Consider the following 19,059-nt stretch of genomic DNA (forward strand, 5'->3'; position numbering starts at 1 on the left):
CCACTAGCGTTCACTGGTTGACACGACTGATTTTGAACCATTTGTCTCAAAATATCACCAACCAAGTAGTAGGCACTGGCAGAGACATGTACAGTCTCTGGCACTGGCAATACATATTGCATATACCTTTCATAGAATTTTCATTTAATTGATTTTGATTGTTAAAACAAATAAATCTCCAACATGCAAAGTTTACGCTAGATGACTTTATCTGCTCGTTTGATTAGGTCGCTCCCACTGTACTAGTATTATTATATCTTTGGCTTTCCAAATATTTTCCAGATTAGAAAAGAAAAATGTAGGTCTATATCACACGAAGGTCAGAGAAATGAAGAGAAGTATTGAGCAGCATAAAAGAATGTATAATAGATTACTTATACAGCAAGAAGTAAGTAAAAAGTGCAAAATTTTACAGTGTTGAAAAATGAACTCAGAGAAAAATTAATAAAATATGGTAAAATAAAACAATAACATATTTTAAATAATTAAGTCAATGAGACGACAACCTAACGACACATAAAATTCAAAAGGAGAGAAATTTGTAAAAGTGATAATTCACTTCTTTTCCAATCCTAATAAAACTGTCATATTTGTGATGAAATATTGTTTTCACAAAAAACCAAAAGACAAAAAATTTCAAAATACGGTCTTCAATAATAGGCAAATTTCATGTGGTAGACATATATGAAATATAAAGTTCCATAAAAATGAGATGAAATACAGTATATACCATATATAAAAAAAACTGTTTAAATTCTGTCCTCGTCTTGACAGTTGTGTGGGGTCGAGATGAGGAACCTCTCTGGGCTTATATAATTGGACCCAGCTTCCTTTGTCGACGGATACACTTCCTTATCCCACTTCATGATGTGTTTGTTTTCCCCTATAAGTCTATTTATAGAAACTGTTCTGTCTGTTTTTACAGCTAAGTTGGTTGGTCCAAAGAGATGTTGAAAAGTACAAGTTTCGTCTGGACATAGCCATAGGCGACTTTTATTACTTGTTTGACAAGATAAGCTTACATCAAATACAATCAAAGGAGAAATCTATTAAAAAGCTGAAGGAACTTTTCCAACAGAAGAAAGACATTGCTTCAAGACTAGAATTAAAATATCACACATTGCTTGCCGAGGAAGTCATGACAAGAACAGCAATAAAACTGGTAAACTATTTCCCCCCCCCCCCTGCTTTTTATGTTGATAAAACGGTTAAACTGTGGTTTTAGTTAATTGATAGGACAGCATTTATATTAAGTCATATATTAAGATCTTTTAGACATTGTGCATGTACTTAGGGGAGTAGGATGGTTCAAATATTTGGGCTGAAAATGTAGAAAAAAAGAAAAACAATAATCAGGAGTGTCGCAACTTTGATAATATGCTTGTTATTTTCACATTGATACATGTACCATAAACCCCTAGATTCTTCATATATTGAATTTTCATATTTCGTTCCTACTTTTACTTGACAAATACGGTATTTATTTTAGCTGGAACGCAGTCTGTGGGAATATCTGAAATTTCATTTGGTGGACAAAAAGGAAGGAGGCCCATCATTAAAACAAACCAATGTAAAGTAAGTAATACTGTGTTTATTATTTTGTTTCAGGAAATGCCTCTATATACTCTGTTTTTAATCTATATTCGGAAGTTAATTATTTTGCTTTAGTCAGTGTTAATTCAAAAATTGAGTCTTTGAATTTTAACAGAAGATAAAATTGCGTATTTAACATTTTTCGTAAGCTTTCAACATTTTTTCCTGTTAAGCTCTTTGTCATATCAAACTTTTACAGTTCTATGTACTAAAAATGTGTGTTTTGTTGGCAGGTACTGGTACGATAAAGTGGGTCTACAACATTGTTCTATAAATGTAGAAAACATGAAAGAGAAATACAGCTCTAAATACAAGTTTACTCTTCCTTTGGTAAGTATGATGCAGAACATGATAAAAGAGGGTCTTGAGTGGTTATACAAAATAGAGAATAGTGGGCAAAAAAAAAAGATTGAGAAGAGTGGAAAAAAATAAGAATGGCGAATTACGGGGTACTTAAATAAAAAGAATAGTGAAATAATTGAGGGGATGAATAAGAATAGAAAAATGGCCAAACAAAATTAAAAAAATACAGAAATGAAATATACCCATCCAACCCCTCAGAAAGAGATTTAAACCTAGCATTTATTTCTGTGCTTTATGGCAATAGGATTTGAAATTTTACTCTCTTTCATATTTCGTTGGTGCAAATTCCACGTTTTTTAAAATAATTAAACACAATCCACATTGAACTAAGGAAGTCGTACACTAAATATTCGGAAGCTGAAAAATGGCATGACCTTTCAACATATTCTGTCAATACTTGTTTTATTTGACGAGAGGATGTGAAATATTGAAAAAATAAAACTTGCTTTCAATATTTTCTCTTTTTTATGGGGTTCAACGCCATCTTGACAATGTTCTCACTTTGTATTTCATCTCGAATCAACAGATTGTTTTTATTTTTTTTACAGGAATTTCTAAACCAGAAAGGATTTGATAAAAAGTTACCTCAGCTAGACAAAGCCTACGACATAAAGATACCAATTTGTACAGCTGTTATGAGAGAGAGAAAGAGGGAAAGAGACATATGTGTATATAAAAATAAGATACATTAGTATTCAATAAAATTTCATTATGAATGATCTTGTCAATTTTGCCACATGATCGTGTTTTACTGCATTTTCCCGTTGAATTCCAACATTATAAATTCAACTGTTGCAAGGTCAGTTAAGACCATTGTAATATTTACTTATCCAAAAATGCTTATGTACATAGCGAGGTTCATTCAAGATTATACAAGATCATATATCCCCGGGCTCCTACGCAAGTGTCAGTGATATATGAAAATGAGACCAGATTGTTCCTGTCAGATGCGCATCTACACCTTACAATCATTTTGTACATCCAATATAGTTGACATATCACTTCCAGAGGAGGATTTAGAGAGAACAGGGCCCATTATGGGGCTTCATATATGACAAATGCATACTAGAAGTTTTTTTACAAGTATCGACCCAAACGTTGGCTTGCCAGTCCCCCTTTTCAAAATCCTGGATCCAAACATGATTTCAAGTACCTGAAAAGCGGACCTAAATACGAAAACATAACGTTGACCAATGGACCGTTAAATTGAGGTCAAGGTCAGACGAACCCAGTTAATCTTACAATCATTATACCCATCTAATATAGTTGACCTTTCATCATTAGTTTCCGAGGGATAGACCTAATCACGAAAGCTTTGAGCATTGGAACATGAAAAGAGGTCAAGGTCATGTGAAGCCCATCGGGACATGTACCGTAACACCTAGCAATCCTTCTATACATCAAATAAATTTAACCTATTGGTTTTGTAACTTTCTCCTAGTGACTGACGTGGAATTGTAGAAATACTGCATGGTTTTGTATTCATATTATGATTATATATTTCTAGATTGTGTATTGGAGAAGTATATAACATGCACAAATGCACAAAGCAATCATGGGATGATAGTAACGTATGTTACAATCATCATTTCAATACCACTAAATTGTCTGGTAGAGTCATTTTAGAACAATAACTCCGAATCAAAATTGACGATTTTTTAAATTGATTTTTTTTGTAGATCATGTGTTGCTGACCTTTTTTAGATATCAGTTGCTATACTTTAGTTTATCCAAAATGAAGAAAATAATAATTTAAGATCAACAACCCCATAACAAGTGGCATCATGTGTAGGTATTATCTGGCTGGTCGTTTTGCTGTCAATAACTTTTCTATGTATATTAAAGTTTTAAAGATAATAGGTATTAATTGCCTTTTAAAACATTTTTATGAGTCTGTACTCTGTAGTTGACCTAAGGTCAAACCTTTATTCAAGACGCTTTTTTCTAAATTCTCTTTGTTCAATTCTTGTCTACCACTTTGAAGTACATTCTTGTTATCTTATCTGCAATCACACCACATCTCCTTATATAACATGATGTGTTGTTTTATTTGTTCTCGTGCTGAACGTGCATGGAATATTTGCCATTGGAGGTCAACCATTCAATCATGCATGGTTTCCCGAAAACGGTGCATATTATGTCGTAATTGTGACTTCATCAGATAAACAAATTATGACGTAATTGTGACGTCATCAGATAAACAATCTTATGTTTTTCATTTATATTTCTTCACTCTATGCATTTCCAAACATTATGTGCCAATTTGAAATAGTTGTCAAACAATTTATATCCTTGGGCCAACACTGGGCCTTAATGCCCCTACTCCTTTTTTTCACATGGCTTGCATTTCTGATATCTCTGTAAATGCAAGTAAAGACTAAAAGGCAGTTTGAATTGGTTGTACTGTGAAGCAAAATAAAGAACATGGTCCTATTTCCTACAGTCCAAAGGAACATGAAATGTAAGTCATAGTGATCTACTTTCATTGATCTTAATAACGTAAAATTGAACTTTCAAAAATGTCACTGAGGTATGATTTGGTTTTTTTTTTGGCGTTTAACACCACCACTTTCTATATTCTTGGCTATATCATGGTGGTCAGCTTTTATTGGTGGAGGAAGCAAGGTACCCAGAGAGAACAAACAACCTTCTGTACGAAAACTATAAATCCTTGTAAATTAAGATTGGAGTTGAGCTCACATAGAGTGAGGTTCACACTCACTACATCAGAGTTTACAAGTGATCACTGTAGATGAACTGCTTAGACCACTTTGCCACATAGGCATTTTAGTATATGAGAAATGAACTTGGATTTAAACCTGACCAAAGATAATCTGAACTTGAAACAATGAATGGCGCTATATGTACATATCTGATTATTCAATGCAAAGAATTATCATTTCAGATTTTTTTACACATTCAGTGTACTCTAAACTCTCCCAGACACACTAATGCCTACATTGCAAGTCAGTATGGTGGTACAAAAAAATAACATTTTATGTTTAACAAACCCATATTGCGTAAAAAAAAAAATATGAATTAGGCTTCCATGAAAGATATGTCAACTTCTATCTCGAAATAATTGTCCTTAGAAGAATCTACACAAGTTAAGTTGAATTTTGTCAAGTCATTTTCCAGGAGTTGTGGATAAACAACAGAAGTGATTCCAAATGTGTCGCTAGATGGATGCTGACACAATACTGAATTCAGTTTAAGCATTATGAATGTATATATAAGTATTCTGAAAAATTAGTTTTAAGCCAGCAAAATGTTAAGAGTTTGGCATACAAACTATGTATCCTACTTAGAAAGACACATGAATGAACAGATATTCTTGTACCACAGCTTATTTCATGAGGAATAGAAATTCCAATATAAACATAGAAATTCCAATATAAACAAAGTATACAAGTTCTTGTTACACAAACTGTGCAGCAGCTGAATTAGCAATAACCTTTAATATACCCCTTGTTTCAAGACAAGTATATAACAAAATGTAAGAATAAATCATATTATCTCTCTGCAATTTTAATGAAATCAAATACAGATGATAAATCATAAATATTACAATATTTATAATTAAAACTTTCTTTCCAACCAGTTCATTATATGAACATTGAGTTCATAACTATTTACACAAAGCACTAGATCCATCGTTCACATTTGTTCCCAACATAAGGTTTTACCGTGCTTTAACTTAGTGCTGAATATGTACTTGTATTTATACATTGTCATCTCTATTTTCACATTTCTTAAATGTTATCAACATAAATGAAGAAATTGTCTCGGCATAACCATTTGGGTATAACATACCACATAAGTATATAATATTACTGATTTTATGTTGCAATGTATATAAGCAATGTAAGACACAATAGCACAATAACATTTGTTTCTCAGTGCTACTGTTCAAAGTTATTCTCTTCCAGATAGACTCAACTCCTTCAGCTAATTACCATAAGTCTTGGAGCTATACTCATGGACATAAGCTCCTGGAACAGTAATTTACAGGCATATGGTATCCTGATCTGTGAAATCTACAATACAGAACATACAACGTGTTACAATAGCAACAACACACAATGTGTTACAATACAGAGCACACAATGTGTTACAATACAGAACACACAATGTGTTACAATACAGAACATACCATGTGTTACACTATCATTTTTATAACAATGTTTTGTTCTATCAGACACTAAATCTTATCACAGACAATGACAAATAGCCATTAAATAGATAAATTCCATTTCTTATAAGATGAATTATTGAAACTCTTGACTTCTAAACATTAAGACAAAACTTAAATTATATCAAGTGATTTGATAATTTTCCTCTGCAAAAGGGAGACAACTCATATGTGTCAAATGTCATTATGAATGCATTTTATGTTTATCATACATCTATAAATAGTTCATTTTGATGTAGAAAGAAACTATTTGCTGCAGAGTCTGTTGACAAGGAAACTTCCTAATGAAACATCTTCATACTTTCACACAATCAGTCAACATTTGGATTTTTTGTATTTTCACAAGCTTTTATATGTATCTTTATTCAACCTGTTTTATTATTAAAATACAGACATTTAATTTCAAAATACTTACATGTGTTTTATTCTTGCAACCTCTGCATTCAAAAGTCTGATTCCTCAAGTTAGCAATTGAAATAAGCCCACAGAAGTTACACACATGGACTCTGTATGGATCTGATGCTTCAAATAGCCTCTCTCTCAAAAACTGAGCTGCTCCATGAGCTATCTGACAATCACGCTCCATTTCACCAAAACGTAAACCTCCATCTCTACAAAAAATTTGTTTGATGGTTGGTTGGTTTAAATGCAATAGATTTAAAACTGATGCTTATATATATATTTCCCATCAGTTAATAATATATCTGTGATGAATAATAGCTAAAAATTGAAAATTAAATCAAGAACATATAAAATGTTTGGAGTTAAGGTAGCAATACAGTTAGGAAAAAATCTTAAAATTGACACTCATAATTTTTAACCACCCTCTTTTCCTTCCTATCTAATAAATAAGGCTTACTATTTGTGTTATGCATGTGTATATTCCTGGAAAGAGCATCTTCAATAGATTTCATTTTCAATAGTTAAAAAGGTGAAATATAATCTCTTTTTGGTGTAACCATGGCAACAATCTGCATTTATTTGATACAAAATATTGCAAAAAGGGGGGTGAAAATGTCAAAAAAGTCTCAAAAATTTGGTCCAAAGGAAAATTTCAATCAATTAGAGTGATACCTTTCCTCAAACCATAGACATTTATCTATCAAGAGGTCCAAAAAAATTCATATGCCTTTCTGCTTGTTTTTCCATATAATTGAATTGAAAAGATCGAGCGTCAAATCTTTGTTGATAAACACTACAATAATTTCTGGACCTATGGGCGGTACGGATAGGAAAATACGGACTGTCAAACAGAAAAATGGCCTATAAAACATGCTAAAAACAATCTAAGTGTTCATATAAACCCACTTCGAAGGCTATATTATTCTTCAACTATCTAAAAATCAATTTTATTGTACAAAAACTTATTTTAAAATTTGAAAAATTCACCATGGCCATAATGCGAAACTAAACTTCTGTGTATTGCTACCTAATATGTGATAGTGTTACGCCTCGGTGATTTGACAGCTTATATTTCTACTGTGGTTTTAATTTGTGTAAATTACATAATTGGTTTATATTTTTCCCACTTGATTAATTCAGATGTCCTTTGTTACATTCTGTTCAGCTATTTATACTACAAAGTTGTTCATGTCAAATGAATATACCATACATTGTATAAGATCAACAAGCTGAGTGTTAAATACAAGAAAACAAAAGCAAATATGTCTCCTGACCCAGACATATTATTTGAACTCCTAGCCCCTCAGTATTTTCTCTTACCCTTACATGCTGTTTGCAATGTGACTGAGCACCAAAGAATGATATTGAAATTTTTGGTTTGACCTGCTATCAAACACATCAAACCTACATCCTCCCACCCTCAAGGCAACCATCCTACCAGACCATCAATGTGGTTGATAAGGAAAGATGTTTTCTAATTTTTGTTTGTGTTTCTTATCACTCTCACCTTGTTTTCATCTGCAAGAATTTTTATACAAATGTTTGTGTCTTTGAGAGAGAGCACTTATAATCACACACTAAGTAAAGGCAGTGAATATAATTGTACAAACAGGTGTTGTCCTGTCAATATCTGTACACAGACTGTACATTAAAAACAAACCTAGCTCTTCCTTCCATAGGTTGTCTGTTAAGGATCTGTAATGGTCCTCTAGCACGAGAGTGGATCTTGTCATCCACCATATGCTTCAATCTTTGATAGTATGTTGGACCCAAGAAAATCTGGGAGTTAAGCTTACGACCTGTGAAACCATTATACATGACCTACAAAGTGTAAATGAATTTTTTATTACAGAAAATAGGATTTTAAACAAATATCATTACTTTTACAACATAATAATTCAAATAACTTATAATCTAGATATGTTGTAATAAATCTTAGAAAATGCATTAATTTTAGTTAAATATGAGACAGTTCAAACATGCATTTAAGTATCGTTTGCATTTTAACAGCTTTATGAATATAAAACCTTTCTAAATCACTTTGATAGTGATATAAAATTAACTGTTATGGTCATCTGTCTGTTTTTACATTGAAGCTGTGTGTTATATACTATGAAGCTATCAATTTTTTTATGTTTAAACTTTTTCCCTCTTTAATTTACCTCATTTCCTCTGAGATGGTATCCATACTGATGTAGGAGGTTAGATATCTTCTGCACATTGACAGCATCGTTAAATGGTGTAGCATCACCAATCTCTCCCTTGTTAGCTGCAACTTTCCCCTGGACACACTCGATTAAATGGCCAATGGTCATTCTACTGGGAATAGCATGAGGATTGATGATAATGTCTGGTGTTATTCCTTCACATGTAAATGGCATGTCCTAAAAAATAAAATCGTTTTGTCAATTTATTGATGTTTTATGTTGTGTCAGTGAAAAATGGCTAAAGATTCTCTTATCTATATAAAGATAAAGAGGGTTTTTTTTTAAATTTTGTTTTTTTGTCAGATCATATAAAACATTGATCATATTTAGTCAATGACATAAATCAGAAACAACATATTAAACTATATAAAGTTCATTTTCCCAACCTATCAAGGACTGTTACTCCTGAAATGCAGACGTGAAAATCATCAACATTCATCTTTGACCTCCATTTTGTCATTAGTAACAACATATCCAAATTTGAAAAGCATCAGTTGTACCATTCATAAGTTATTACACTGAAATTTGGCAGCCACCAGCTGTACTTCATCATTGTAATAACCTTTGGAAAACCTGGTTAAAAATACATATTTTGGATAAACTGTTTTCCACTCAAATGTCTTGAACTTGTAATGAGGTGAGAGTATTTTTTCTAGGTGACTTTTAGATGAAAAATAGCAATAAAAGCCCTGTTCCTTTGCTCATGAATCTTTCATGTGGGCGTAGTGATTTAGTTTAATGAATTGATACACCACATCTTTTCTTTTCAATAAGCAGAATGTCATTATTTGAAACTAAAACAATAAACATACCTCTTGCCTGTATGTTATACCACAGGTTCCTTTCTGTCCGTGACGACTAGCAAACTTATCTCCAATCTGTGGTGTCTTTACTGTTCTTACTCTTATCTTACAGAACTTGTATCCTTCTTGGTTTAATGTCACCATCACCTAAATATACACAAACTAGTTTAAACTATTTTATGATTAGTAGTGTAAACATATTTTATCAAAGAATTCATGATGTATAGCTACAAGAGTAAATACACAAGAGTAAATACATAAATACCAAATATACAAGTATTTCATAAATTGGGATTAGGAAATTAGAGCAGTGCTCTTTTATAAATCTGACTCCCTATTTTATGATTAAAATGATTTCTTTAAGAAAAATTGAAATAAACAACTTGCCTGATTAAAGTTATTTCTTATAAACAAATTAAAATAAACAACTTGCCTGCATAACATCTTTTAAGAAGTACAATTTTATAAATGATCAGACATAACTGTTCAAATTAGCATTTACTTAAAAAAATTTCACAATAAATTATTATACAGAGATGCTTTTCAATGACATACAAATTATCAATTTAAAGAAGTTAGAATAAAAAGTGAAATTCCACATCTATACGGAGATTAGGACATGATAAAGAAATGTTTCTGCATCCAGCAACGTATCTCCACTAATTAATGTTGTCCATGAAGTACATTTCCCTGCTATAAACCATGACATAACAAGGGTTAACACTGACAGTTCTTCAATGGACATAATTTTTCAACAGTATCCCATCTTTTCAAATATTTAATTTTTATATGAAATCAGACACTGACTGACACAATAATTACCTGGTCAATTATTCCAGTTTCACTCCTCCTCATAAACACACTAGCATCTCTCTTGGTAAATTTCTTTGCTGTTCCTTCAAGCTGAAATGTACGAAAAACAAACATTATTGTATAAAAAAGATGTTTTCAGTCCTCAAAACTTTTAACTAATTTAAAAAAAAAACAAACATTACACTGTATATGTCTGTACAAATAACAAAACATAATTTTTTCCACACCACCCGTTAACAATAATACTTTTTCACTGAAGATAGTTATTCAAACATTAAAATCAGATATTTACACAGTATTTTTCAATTTGAAAATTCAACTATTGAGAGTGGATAAGTTTTGTAGACAAAAGGGTTTTACAAAGTGCTAGTGTCTGTTTATCTAATGGTTAAATGAAAATTGCCCAATTCAAAGTTCCAAATTCAATATGTTGAAAAATTACACAAGAAAACTTTAATCAAATTCAAGGTTTGTCAAATTTTATCAAATGGGTCAGACCTGGTTTAAATGCATACAGAGTTAGTGATAAACAAGAATGTGTCCATAGTACACAGATGCCCCACTCACACTATCATTTTCTATGTTCAGTGGACTGTGAAATTGGGGTCAAAACTCTAATTTGGCATTAAAATTAGAAAGATCATATCATAGGGAACATGTGTACTAAGTTTCAAGTTGATTGGACTTCAACTTCATCAAAAACTACCTTGACCAAAAACTTTTAACCTGAAGCAGGACAGACGGATGGACGAATGGACGGACCAACCAACGGACGCACAGACCAAAAAACATAATCGTAGGTGGGGGCGTAAAAATGAAATAAAGTCAGTTTCTCTTAAGTTGTACTGGTACCATACAGATTCTCAAACCCATGCAAACGAGAAGTGAAATACGACCATAATTCCCTCAACCAGAACAAAAACTTGAATTTCTATGAAATTTAAATACCACAGGGTATATAATCACATCAAAAGAAGGTCAGCTGTGACAATATAAAAATGAAATCAGTGACTGTTTATACACATATATTCAGATAAGTGTTTACAAGAATGACAATGACAGTATGCTCTACTGTTTAAATTCAACATTATGGAAGAATTGAGAAAAGAGCAAAATTAAAAGCCTTGGCTACCTGCAGAGGTTATAAGCACAGCTTTAGTATAAAATTGAATCAATACTTTATACCATCTCTTAACACAATAATATGATATAATAGTAAAAAATAAACTGTTGGTCTCAATTGCCATTTTACTGAAGGTTACAACTTTCAATGGTATTTGGTGCAACAATCTTTTTTACAGCTTAAATGTAAGTAGTCAGTTTATTACCTCATCTTCACTAGCTGGCATGGTCAATGTTTTACCAATCAATACATCATCACCAGAAACTCTGACTCCAGGGGAGATAATTCCATCTTCATCAAGTTTATCATATATTGCTGGCCTCATACCTGTAGATATTCAATTAATGTATACAACATCCTGCATGACTTTTGATGTTGAAATATTTTCTTTATTTTTTAAGTTCCAACTTTCATGTCATTCACTCTTAGCTTTAAGTGTGGAAGTACAATTACAGAGTAGAAAGTACCATTTACTACCAAAATGACTCTAAAATTTCATGTATTACAATGTTAAAATTTTATACTTATGAAAAACTGCTATTTTAGATTTATAATTTTCCCTTATTACATGTTCTTATAAATACATTAAATAAGCTGTTGACACAGACATATGTCTGGCCTGTATGTAACTTTGATAGTGCAATGCGAATGCTACAATTCAAATGGTTACACTACATGTAAACTATGCAAAATTTCAAAATGGACCAAGACGAGGGGTTTAAATTTTGTCCAAGAGTGTTTAAATGGAACTGTTCTAGCGGTATCCATCAAAATGATAGAAAACCAAACATACCTTGAACATTCTCTCTTGTTGGTTTCTCAAAGATTTCTTCCTGGTCCAAACCTTTTTTAGCTTCAGAATCTTTGTAAGAACGGAAGAAGAAAGACCTGTAAAAATATCAGTTGATTACATTAAGTTTTCTTTAAATTGTGCAATAATAAAAACTGAAAAATTTCAATACTAAATCAATGTATATGTTAATGCTTTAATGAAATGGAATTTAACAATCCTATCAGTTGCACTTTGTAAATACAGCTGTTTCACAAACCACGCCGCTTTTGGGGAGATATATAATATTCATAGATATTTTATTTTGTTTACCTACTGGTTCCCAGATATGATCTCTATGTTTCATCTCATAGAGACACAACTTGGGAATTTTACCAGTATAAATACACATGGATAACAGCCAAATTGAATTCTTTGAAAGACCAAAAATGAAGGGAGGGGTGGTGAATAATTTCAGTATAAGTTTAAACTCTTGGAAATTTGAGGCATATAAATGTTGAAAATATGCTGCACAGCACTATGTTTTGACCTTTGAAAAAAATAGTAGTGCATATGAAAAATATCATTCTAGGATATAATTTTTTAAGAAACTTCATAGTAAAAGTGGCAACAGTTTTAGCCATGAAAGGAGTTTCTATGGGAAATTGCATTGCCTATATTAACAGAATTGCAACTTTTAGGGATTTTTTTTTAAATGTGTGTACTTTATTTGAAATCTCTACATAATCCTATTGAAAAGATAGTATGCAAATGTAAACTGATTTTACAAGGATATGACACATGTAAGTCCTGAAAACACTTACCTGAAATATCCTCTGTCGATGGCAGAAGAATTCAAGATGACAGAATCTTCCTGATTGTATCCTGTGTAAGAGGCAATGGCTACTACAGAGTTAATACCTGCAAACAATTCAAAATATAAATGATAAACCATGACAATCAAGTTCACTGGTTGGAAAGTTTAAAATCTATGCCAGAAAGATTCAAATATAATGAAATTTACATACTACTACTTTTTGCCAAATACACTTTGATTTTTGTTATAACTTTCATATCATATGGTATCTACTTGCACTTGAAATATAAATATGTTTTAATTCTGTGCCAATTATTGTTTTATGTATTACAACTTCTCTCAATAAAGAGCTGTGCCATGAGCGCATGATATGCCTGTCGCTTTTTCAACGAATGAAGTTCCATAACTCCTCAATGTCATATCAGAAATTTTATGGGATTTAACTATTTGACTGAACATACTCATGTTAGAATGCATGCTTTCACTGACTAAAATGCTATTTCAGTAGAAAAATAATCTGTTGGAAATAACTCCAATTAAAACAAGATGTGTGCTTTTGAAAGATTCTTCACAAGTTTTTCTGATGTCACTGAAATTTCTAGGCAAAAAAACACAAACAACATTCCAAGTTTTTTCCAGGTTTCAAGGTAGTGATTGAATATTTATTTATGGATAAGTCAGAGGGCATTCTTAACATTTGTTTAAGGTCTTTCATATGTGATTGTTTGCTTATAAACATGTCTTTGGAAATGATACATATCAAAATCTAATAGCTGGAAACAAATTTTCAAATGGTATGTTCCAGTATGAAGGGTTTAAGTAGAGTTTTCAAGTACTGTCTATTTTTAATACTGCAAATACCAGTATATCTCAAGGTGACTCACCAGCTGGCAGTTCTCTGAATCTGAGATACTCCATAGATCTGGTAGTGACTAGTGGTTTCTGTGGGTACAGCAGACCATGGGCCAAGGTGTCCATTCTGACATGGAAGTTGGTGATATATACTCCCATAGCTTGCTTTCCCATAGCACTTTGGTAAGTATTACGGGGAGACTAAAATCAAAATTTAAATTAATTTAAACAATTCTTTTGAAACAATTTTGAAAAGGTGCTGAGTAAGTAGTAGATGCATCAGTAATTAATACCAAATACAGATATGATAGTTTGCAAAAACAAAAAGAAATTTAAATTTAACTTTTTTCTCATTCAAAAATGATCATGTCTGGTCATTCCTTCTAAACTTTAATACACTTATTATGAACCTCTGTTTGCAAGCTTGCAGTTCAGTAATTCAACTAGTTGAAGTGAATTCCTTTGCTGTAAAAGAACAATTGATATGAAAACGATATACATAATAAAAAAAATATAAACAAGAGAAAAATATCAAAACTAATTATAATCTCTCCAATTATCCTTTGTAACTACAAAGTTGATCACAAAACTAATGCACTCTTAAGACTAACAAAGAAAGCAATATGTCCAATCTAATTGATATACAGAACCCATGTAATGCTTTACTTACAAGGATCTGACAACGCTATATTTTACTTTTGAAGATAATTTCAGGATAATCAGGTTTTGTTATAATGAAACACACCTTCATATATTTGAGAGCAGCATTTTCATTGGTTGTCATGATAATTATCAGAACAAAAAGTAGAACAGAGCATTGTCAGATCCTTGTAAGCAAAGTGTAGTTCAGTGGTTGTCTGTTATAAATCTAATCAGATTGGCAATTTGTTTTATCTTAATACCTGATTGTGATCAGGAAATGGAATAATAGAAGCACAGACACCAAGAATCATGGCTGGATGAATTTCACAATGTGTATATGTAGAACAATATTGTCCCTCTTCTTTCTCAGTCAGATCATCAGGGGTCATGGCCAACATGATAGACTCCTCCTCTAGGGGATCAATGTATTCCACTACACCACTAGCTACAAGATCTTGCCAACTGTAGTTATTGTATTCTTTCTGTTTTAATTGTTTGATATGACTGTTTTTTAACAAAAGTTTCTGATTTTCAACAATAAGTAATGGACGACAGATTCTGCCTGCGTCCGTGTAGATTCTGATTTCTCTATCCTGAATATCTCGGATCATGGACACCTGAAAAAATACAATTTACAACAGTTAGCTTTAAAGTCAATAATTTTATTTACAAACAGTATTCAAGGTTTAGATAACAAATGTGAGGCTTAAGAATAAATATTTCCCCCTTTTATGACAAAAACAAAATTTAGAATGGTAATTTTACACGAAGTCAAAATAAATCAACTGAGCCTTAGGTGTCTCCATTTTTGTTGAAAGATCAACGTGTACCTCAAGTTTATTGACAAAAAAAATAAAAATAATTATATTTTTTATTATTTCCCGAGTTTTTATTTGGGAAGCAACTATATTTTGAATCAGTCAATCTTTGTAAAAACTTTACTTTCCATTATCACTTTTCAGTGCTTAAAAACCAGATAATTTATTAAAAAAGTGATATTATTTAACATTATTCAATATCACTTTTAAAATAAATGTGGAATGTGTTCATGGGACACAGATGATGTCCCCGCTTGCATATCATATAAAGTTATAAATGGACATAACTGAAGAACAGTAAAAGTGACGCTACCCAAATTTGTACTTGATCTGAGTTTTGTGGTAATAAGTATTGTGTATAAGTTTCATAAAATTTGGTTGAGGCACACTTAAATTAGAGAACAGAAACGAAAAATTCAGCAATTTTTCCATTTGTAAAGGGGCATAACTCTAGTACGGTTAAATTAACGCCACCAAAATTCAAACTTGATCTGTGTTTTGTGGTAATAAGCATTATGTACAAGTTTCATAACATTTGGTTGAGGCAAACTAAAGTTAGAGAACCGAAACGAAAAATTCAGCAATTTTTCCATTTGAAAAGGGACATAACTCTAGAATGGTTAAAGTGACGTCACCAAAATTCAAACTTGATCTGTGTTTTGTGGTAATAAGGATTTTGTACAAGTTTCATAACATTTGGTTGAGGCAAACTAAGTTAGATAACGGAAACCAACTTTCAGGCATACGGACGGACGGACAAGGGTAAAACGTAATGCCCCCTCCGCTACTGCGGGGGCATAAAAATTATCTATAACCATACCTCGGATACTATGATGTCCATTTCTCTTCTGAGTTTTCTTAATGTGCTCATCAACTGTTCTGGATCTCTGTGTATACCAACCCAACAACCATTTACAAATATCTTTGTAGCACTATAACACAATCAAAATCATTTAGTATAAAAATAAGAAAATGTGGTATAATTGCCAATGAGACAACTCTCCACAAGAGACCAAATGACACAGAAATTAACAACTATAGGTCACCTTACGGCCTTCAACAACAAGCAAAACTCAAACCGCATAGTCAGCTATAAAAGGCCCCGAAATGACAAATGTAAAACAATTCAAACGAGAAATTACGGCCTAATTTATGTACAAAATAATGAACGAAAAACAGAAACAAACAACAACCACTGAATTACACGCTCCTGACTTGGGACAGGCACGTACAGAATGTGGCCAGGTTAGGACAACTTATCCTTTACTATAAATTTAATAAATAGGTTTTTTTTTTTTTGCATGATGTAAACAACCTAAGTCATTGTTTTAAATTTGATAAAACAATTTAATTTCTAAAAATGAGAGATGAGAATGAGTAATCAATAAAAATTAACAATAGATCAAAAAAGGTTTTAATCAAGAAAGAGAGTATTTAAAAATAATTTTGAAACACACTGTCAAAGTTGGAAATAGTTTTAAACTATTTTTAAACTATCAAAGAATCTTACTCCTGGATTGCTGAAGGGGCAACTTCTTCCAGATTTTCCATACTCCATTCTTCCAAGAACTCCAGGATTGGTGAAGGCTGAGATCCTACAGATATATATGCCATCAAGGCTAAATTCTTCACCAAACCTACAGCGGCTCCCTGTATAATAGATACAGTTTACATATGAAAGGATAAGTATGTACAAAATCATATACAATTTAATTTTCTTTATTCTTTACCGTGGATTCATTATGATTCGTGGGATAACAATTTTCTTTGACTTCCTGGGAACAGGATAACCATGAATTTAAATTGTCATTGAAGTAAAAAAAAAAAATTCTTATATGCAGACTTTGGCAAAAACACGAAATCAAATATCCACAAAAAATACAATGTTTCCTGAATCCATGAAAATTAATGAATCCACAGTACCTCATTTTATTTATTTCAGGAGTCTCAGACAAATGCTTATGTATTTCCAATAAAATCAGTTACTGTTAACCAACAAATTTTTGCAGACCTTTATTCAAATTTATTCCTTTGTAGCCAACATTGAGACAATTTATTTTTGCAATTTTCCAACCTTTTAAACATATTTATATAAGGGAAGTTCTAAGTTTGAAATATTTAGGAATTTTATAGTTTTCTTTTCTTCTACTCAAGAAAGTTGCAAAAATAATTCACTTCAAGGATAAGTTTCATTTACAGTATTTGAAAACTAGTAACCATATGCTATGCATATAAGTCATTTCAAAAATATTCACTTGACAGTGAACTCAAATTCAAATTCAAGATAGTTACAATCTACAGTACATCATTAACCTTGAGGAATAGCTAATTGAACTTGACATTGCTTTGAGAATTCTGCATGATTGCCTAACACAATTGAGTTGTATGCTACAATGAGAATTTTGTTTTAACAGTAAATGTAATTACATGTTTTAACAGTAAATATAATTACACACAAGACAATTTTACCTCTGGAGTTTCAGCAGGACATATCATACCCCACTGTGTGTTGTGTAACTGCCGTGGACGAGCCAATTTACCATCTCTACCAATTGGAGAATTCAGACGTCGTAAATGAGACAGGGTGGATGCAAATGTCAATCTGTTCAACACCTATAATGCAATCAACATAAATGAATTAAAATAAAATCATTTTAAAATACAACACAATTTTTTGAATTATTATGAATATTGTTAGTGTTTCATAAGGCTCTAAAGGCTGGCTGATATAGTATACTATTGCTGACATATTGAATTGTAATTATGGTGTTATATTATGTATATTTCATCAGGACTTTAACTTAAATAGTCTAATCTATATTCATATCAAACTAATATTTAAGGTTTATAGCAGTGATTTCATTGGATTTCAACTTATCACCGGACACCACACAAATTTAAAGGCTGTATAAGGTGACTTAACGAAAAAGAATAAAACTACATTTTTCCACTAAATGTTTATGTCTACTTTTCATTAAAAAATTCTCAACCATTACAAACATTTAATTAGATTTTTTCCTTTGTCAAACATTTAAGGATAGGTTTGAAAAAAATGGAAATGTGGTGCAATTGCCAAACACAGCTTCCCACAAAAACATTTAAAGTTAATATACCTGTGATACTCCTGCTCTGGCCTGGTGAGCCTTTTTCTGGTCTCCCCAGTTCCCTGTAGCCAGAGAGTATTTCAGACCATCTGTTATAATTCTGGTTTTTATGGCAAGTTCTAAATTGAAGTCTTTTCCTCTGTCAATGAACTTTTGTGCATACATCCTGACTTCTTTCATCAGGTTACGAAACAATCTACAAGATAACGTTTTAAATATCAAATATGGTAATATATTATACTTCACTGTTGCTTAACAATTCAGATTTAGTTGGAATGAAAGTTTTTTCTTTTTTTTTTCTTTGTTACACAAGATACATGTACCAGTCTCAACAGAGACTAGTAATTCCATTTAAACACAAATCTTACCAAATACTATTTGATTTGTACAGACCTGCATGCACTTAAAACCTTTGGGGTTGACTTTCTGACCATAGACTCTTGCTTTAGCCCAAAGAAAAGACATGTTTATTCCGGCACTAATTAATATGTACTTGTTTTTTTATAATTTCATTTAATATCATTATATTGTGTTGATTTGGTATATAAATTTTTTTATTCA

At 31.7% G+C, this 19,059-nt stretch overlaps 1 protein-coding gene and 1 long non-coding RNA gene across 3 annotated transcripts in view; one reads left to right on the forward strand and one right to left on the reverse strand.

Moving 5' to 3' along the window:
• The first annotated feature begins 950 nt into the window (after positions 1–950).
• LOC127735307 (uncharacterized) lies at positions 951–1,916 on the forward strand. The gene is made up of 3 exons (XR_007998230.1): positions 951–1,162; positions 1,490–1,575; positions 1,827–1,916. It is a non-coding gene; the product is annotated as an uncharacterized LOC127735307 (long non-coding RNA).
• Positions 1,917–5,468: 3,552 nt separating this feature from the next.
• LOC127735304 (DNA-directed RNA polymerase II subunit RPB2) overlaps positions 5,469–19,059 on the reverse strand; it is a 28,591-nt gene continuing 15,000 nt past the window's right edge. For both annotated transcript variants that reach the window (XM_052245443.1, XM_052245442.1), the window contains 15 exons: positions 18,508–18,694; positions 17,864–18,007; positions 16,905–17,044; positions 16,215–16,326; positions 14,837–15,193; positions 13,967–14,135; positions 13,090–13,186; positions 12,290–12,384; positions 11,702–11,823; positions 10,383–10,463; positions 9,570–9,707; positions 8,713–8,934; positions 8,211–8,371; positions 6,564–6,759; positions 5,469–5,993 (listed from right to left, as the gene is read on the reverse strand). In XM_052245443.1, coding sequence (XP_052101403.1) covers positions 5,901–5,993; positions 6,564–6,759; positions 8,211–8,371; positions 8,713–8,934; positions 9,570–9,707; positions 10,383–10,463; positions 11,702–11,823; positions 12,290–12,384; positions 13,090–13,186; positions 13,967–14,135; positions 14,837–15,193; positions 16,215–16,326; positions 16,905–17,044; positions 17,864–18,007; positions 18,508–18,694 — 2,314 coding nt within the window. In that variant the 3' untranslated portion in view covers positions 5,469–5,900. The remainder of the gene's footprint in view (positions 5,994–6,563; positions 6,760–8,210; positions 8,372–8,712; positions 8,935–9,569; positions 9,708–10,382; positions 10,464–11,701; positions 11,824–12,289; positions 12,385–13,089; positions 13,187–13,966; positions 14,136–14,836; positions 15,194–16,214; positions 16,327–16,904; positions 17,045–17,863; positions 18,008–18,507; positions 18,695–19,059) is intronic.

Source organism: Mytilus californianus, unplaced genomic scaffold (assembly GCF_021869535.1).
Source record: "Mytilus californianus isolate M0D057914Y unplaced genomic scaffold, xbMytCali1.0.p SCAF_3, whole genome shotgun sequence".
Classification (NCBI taxonomy): Eukaryota; Metazoa; Mollusca; class Bivalvia; order Mytilida; family Mytilidae; genus Mytilus; species Mytilus californianus.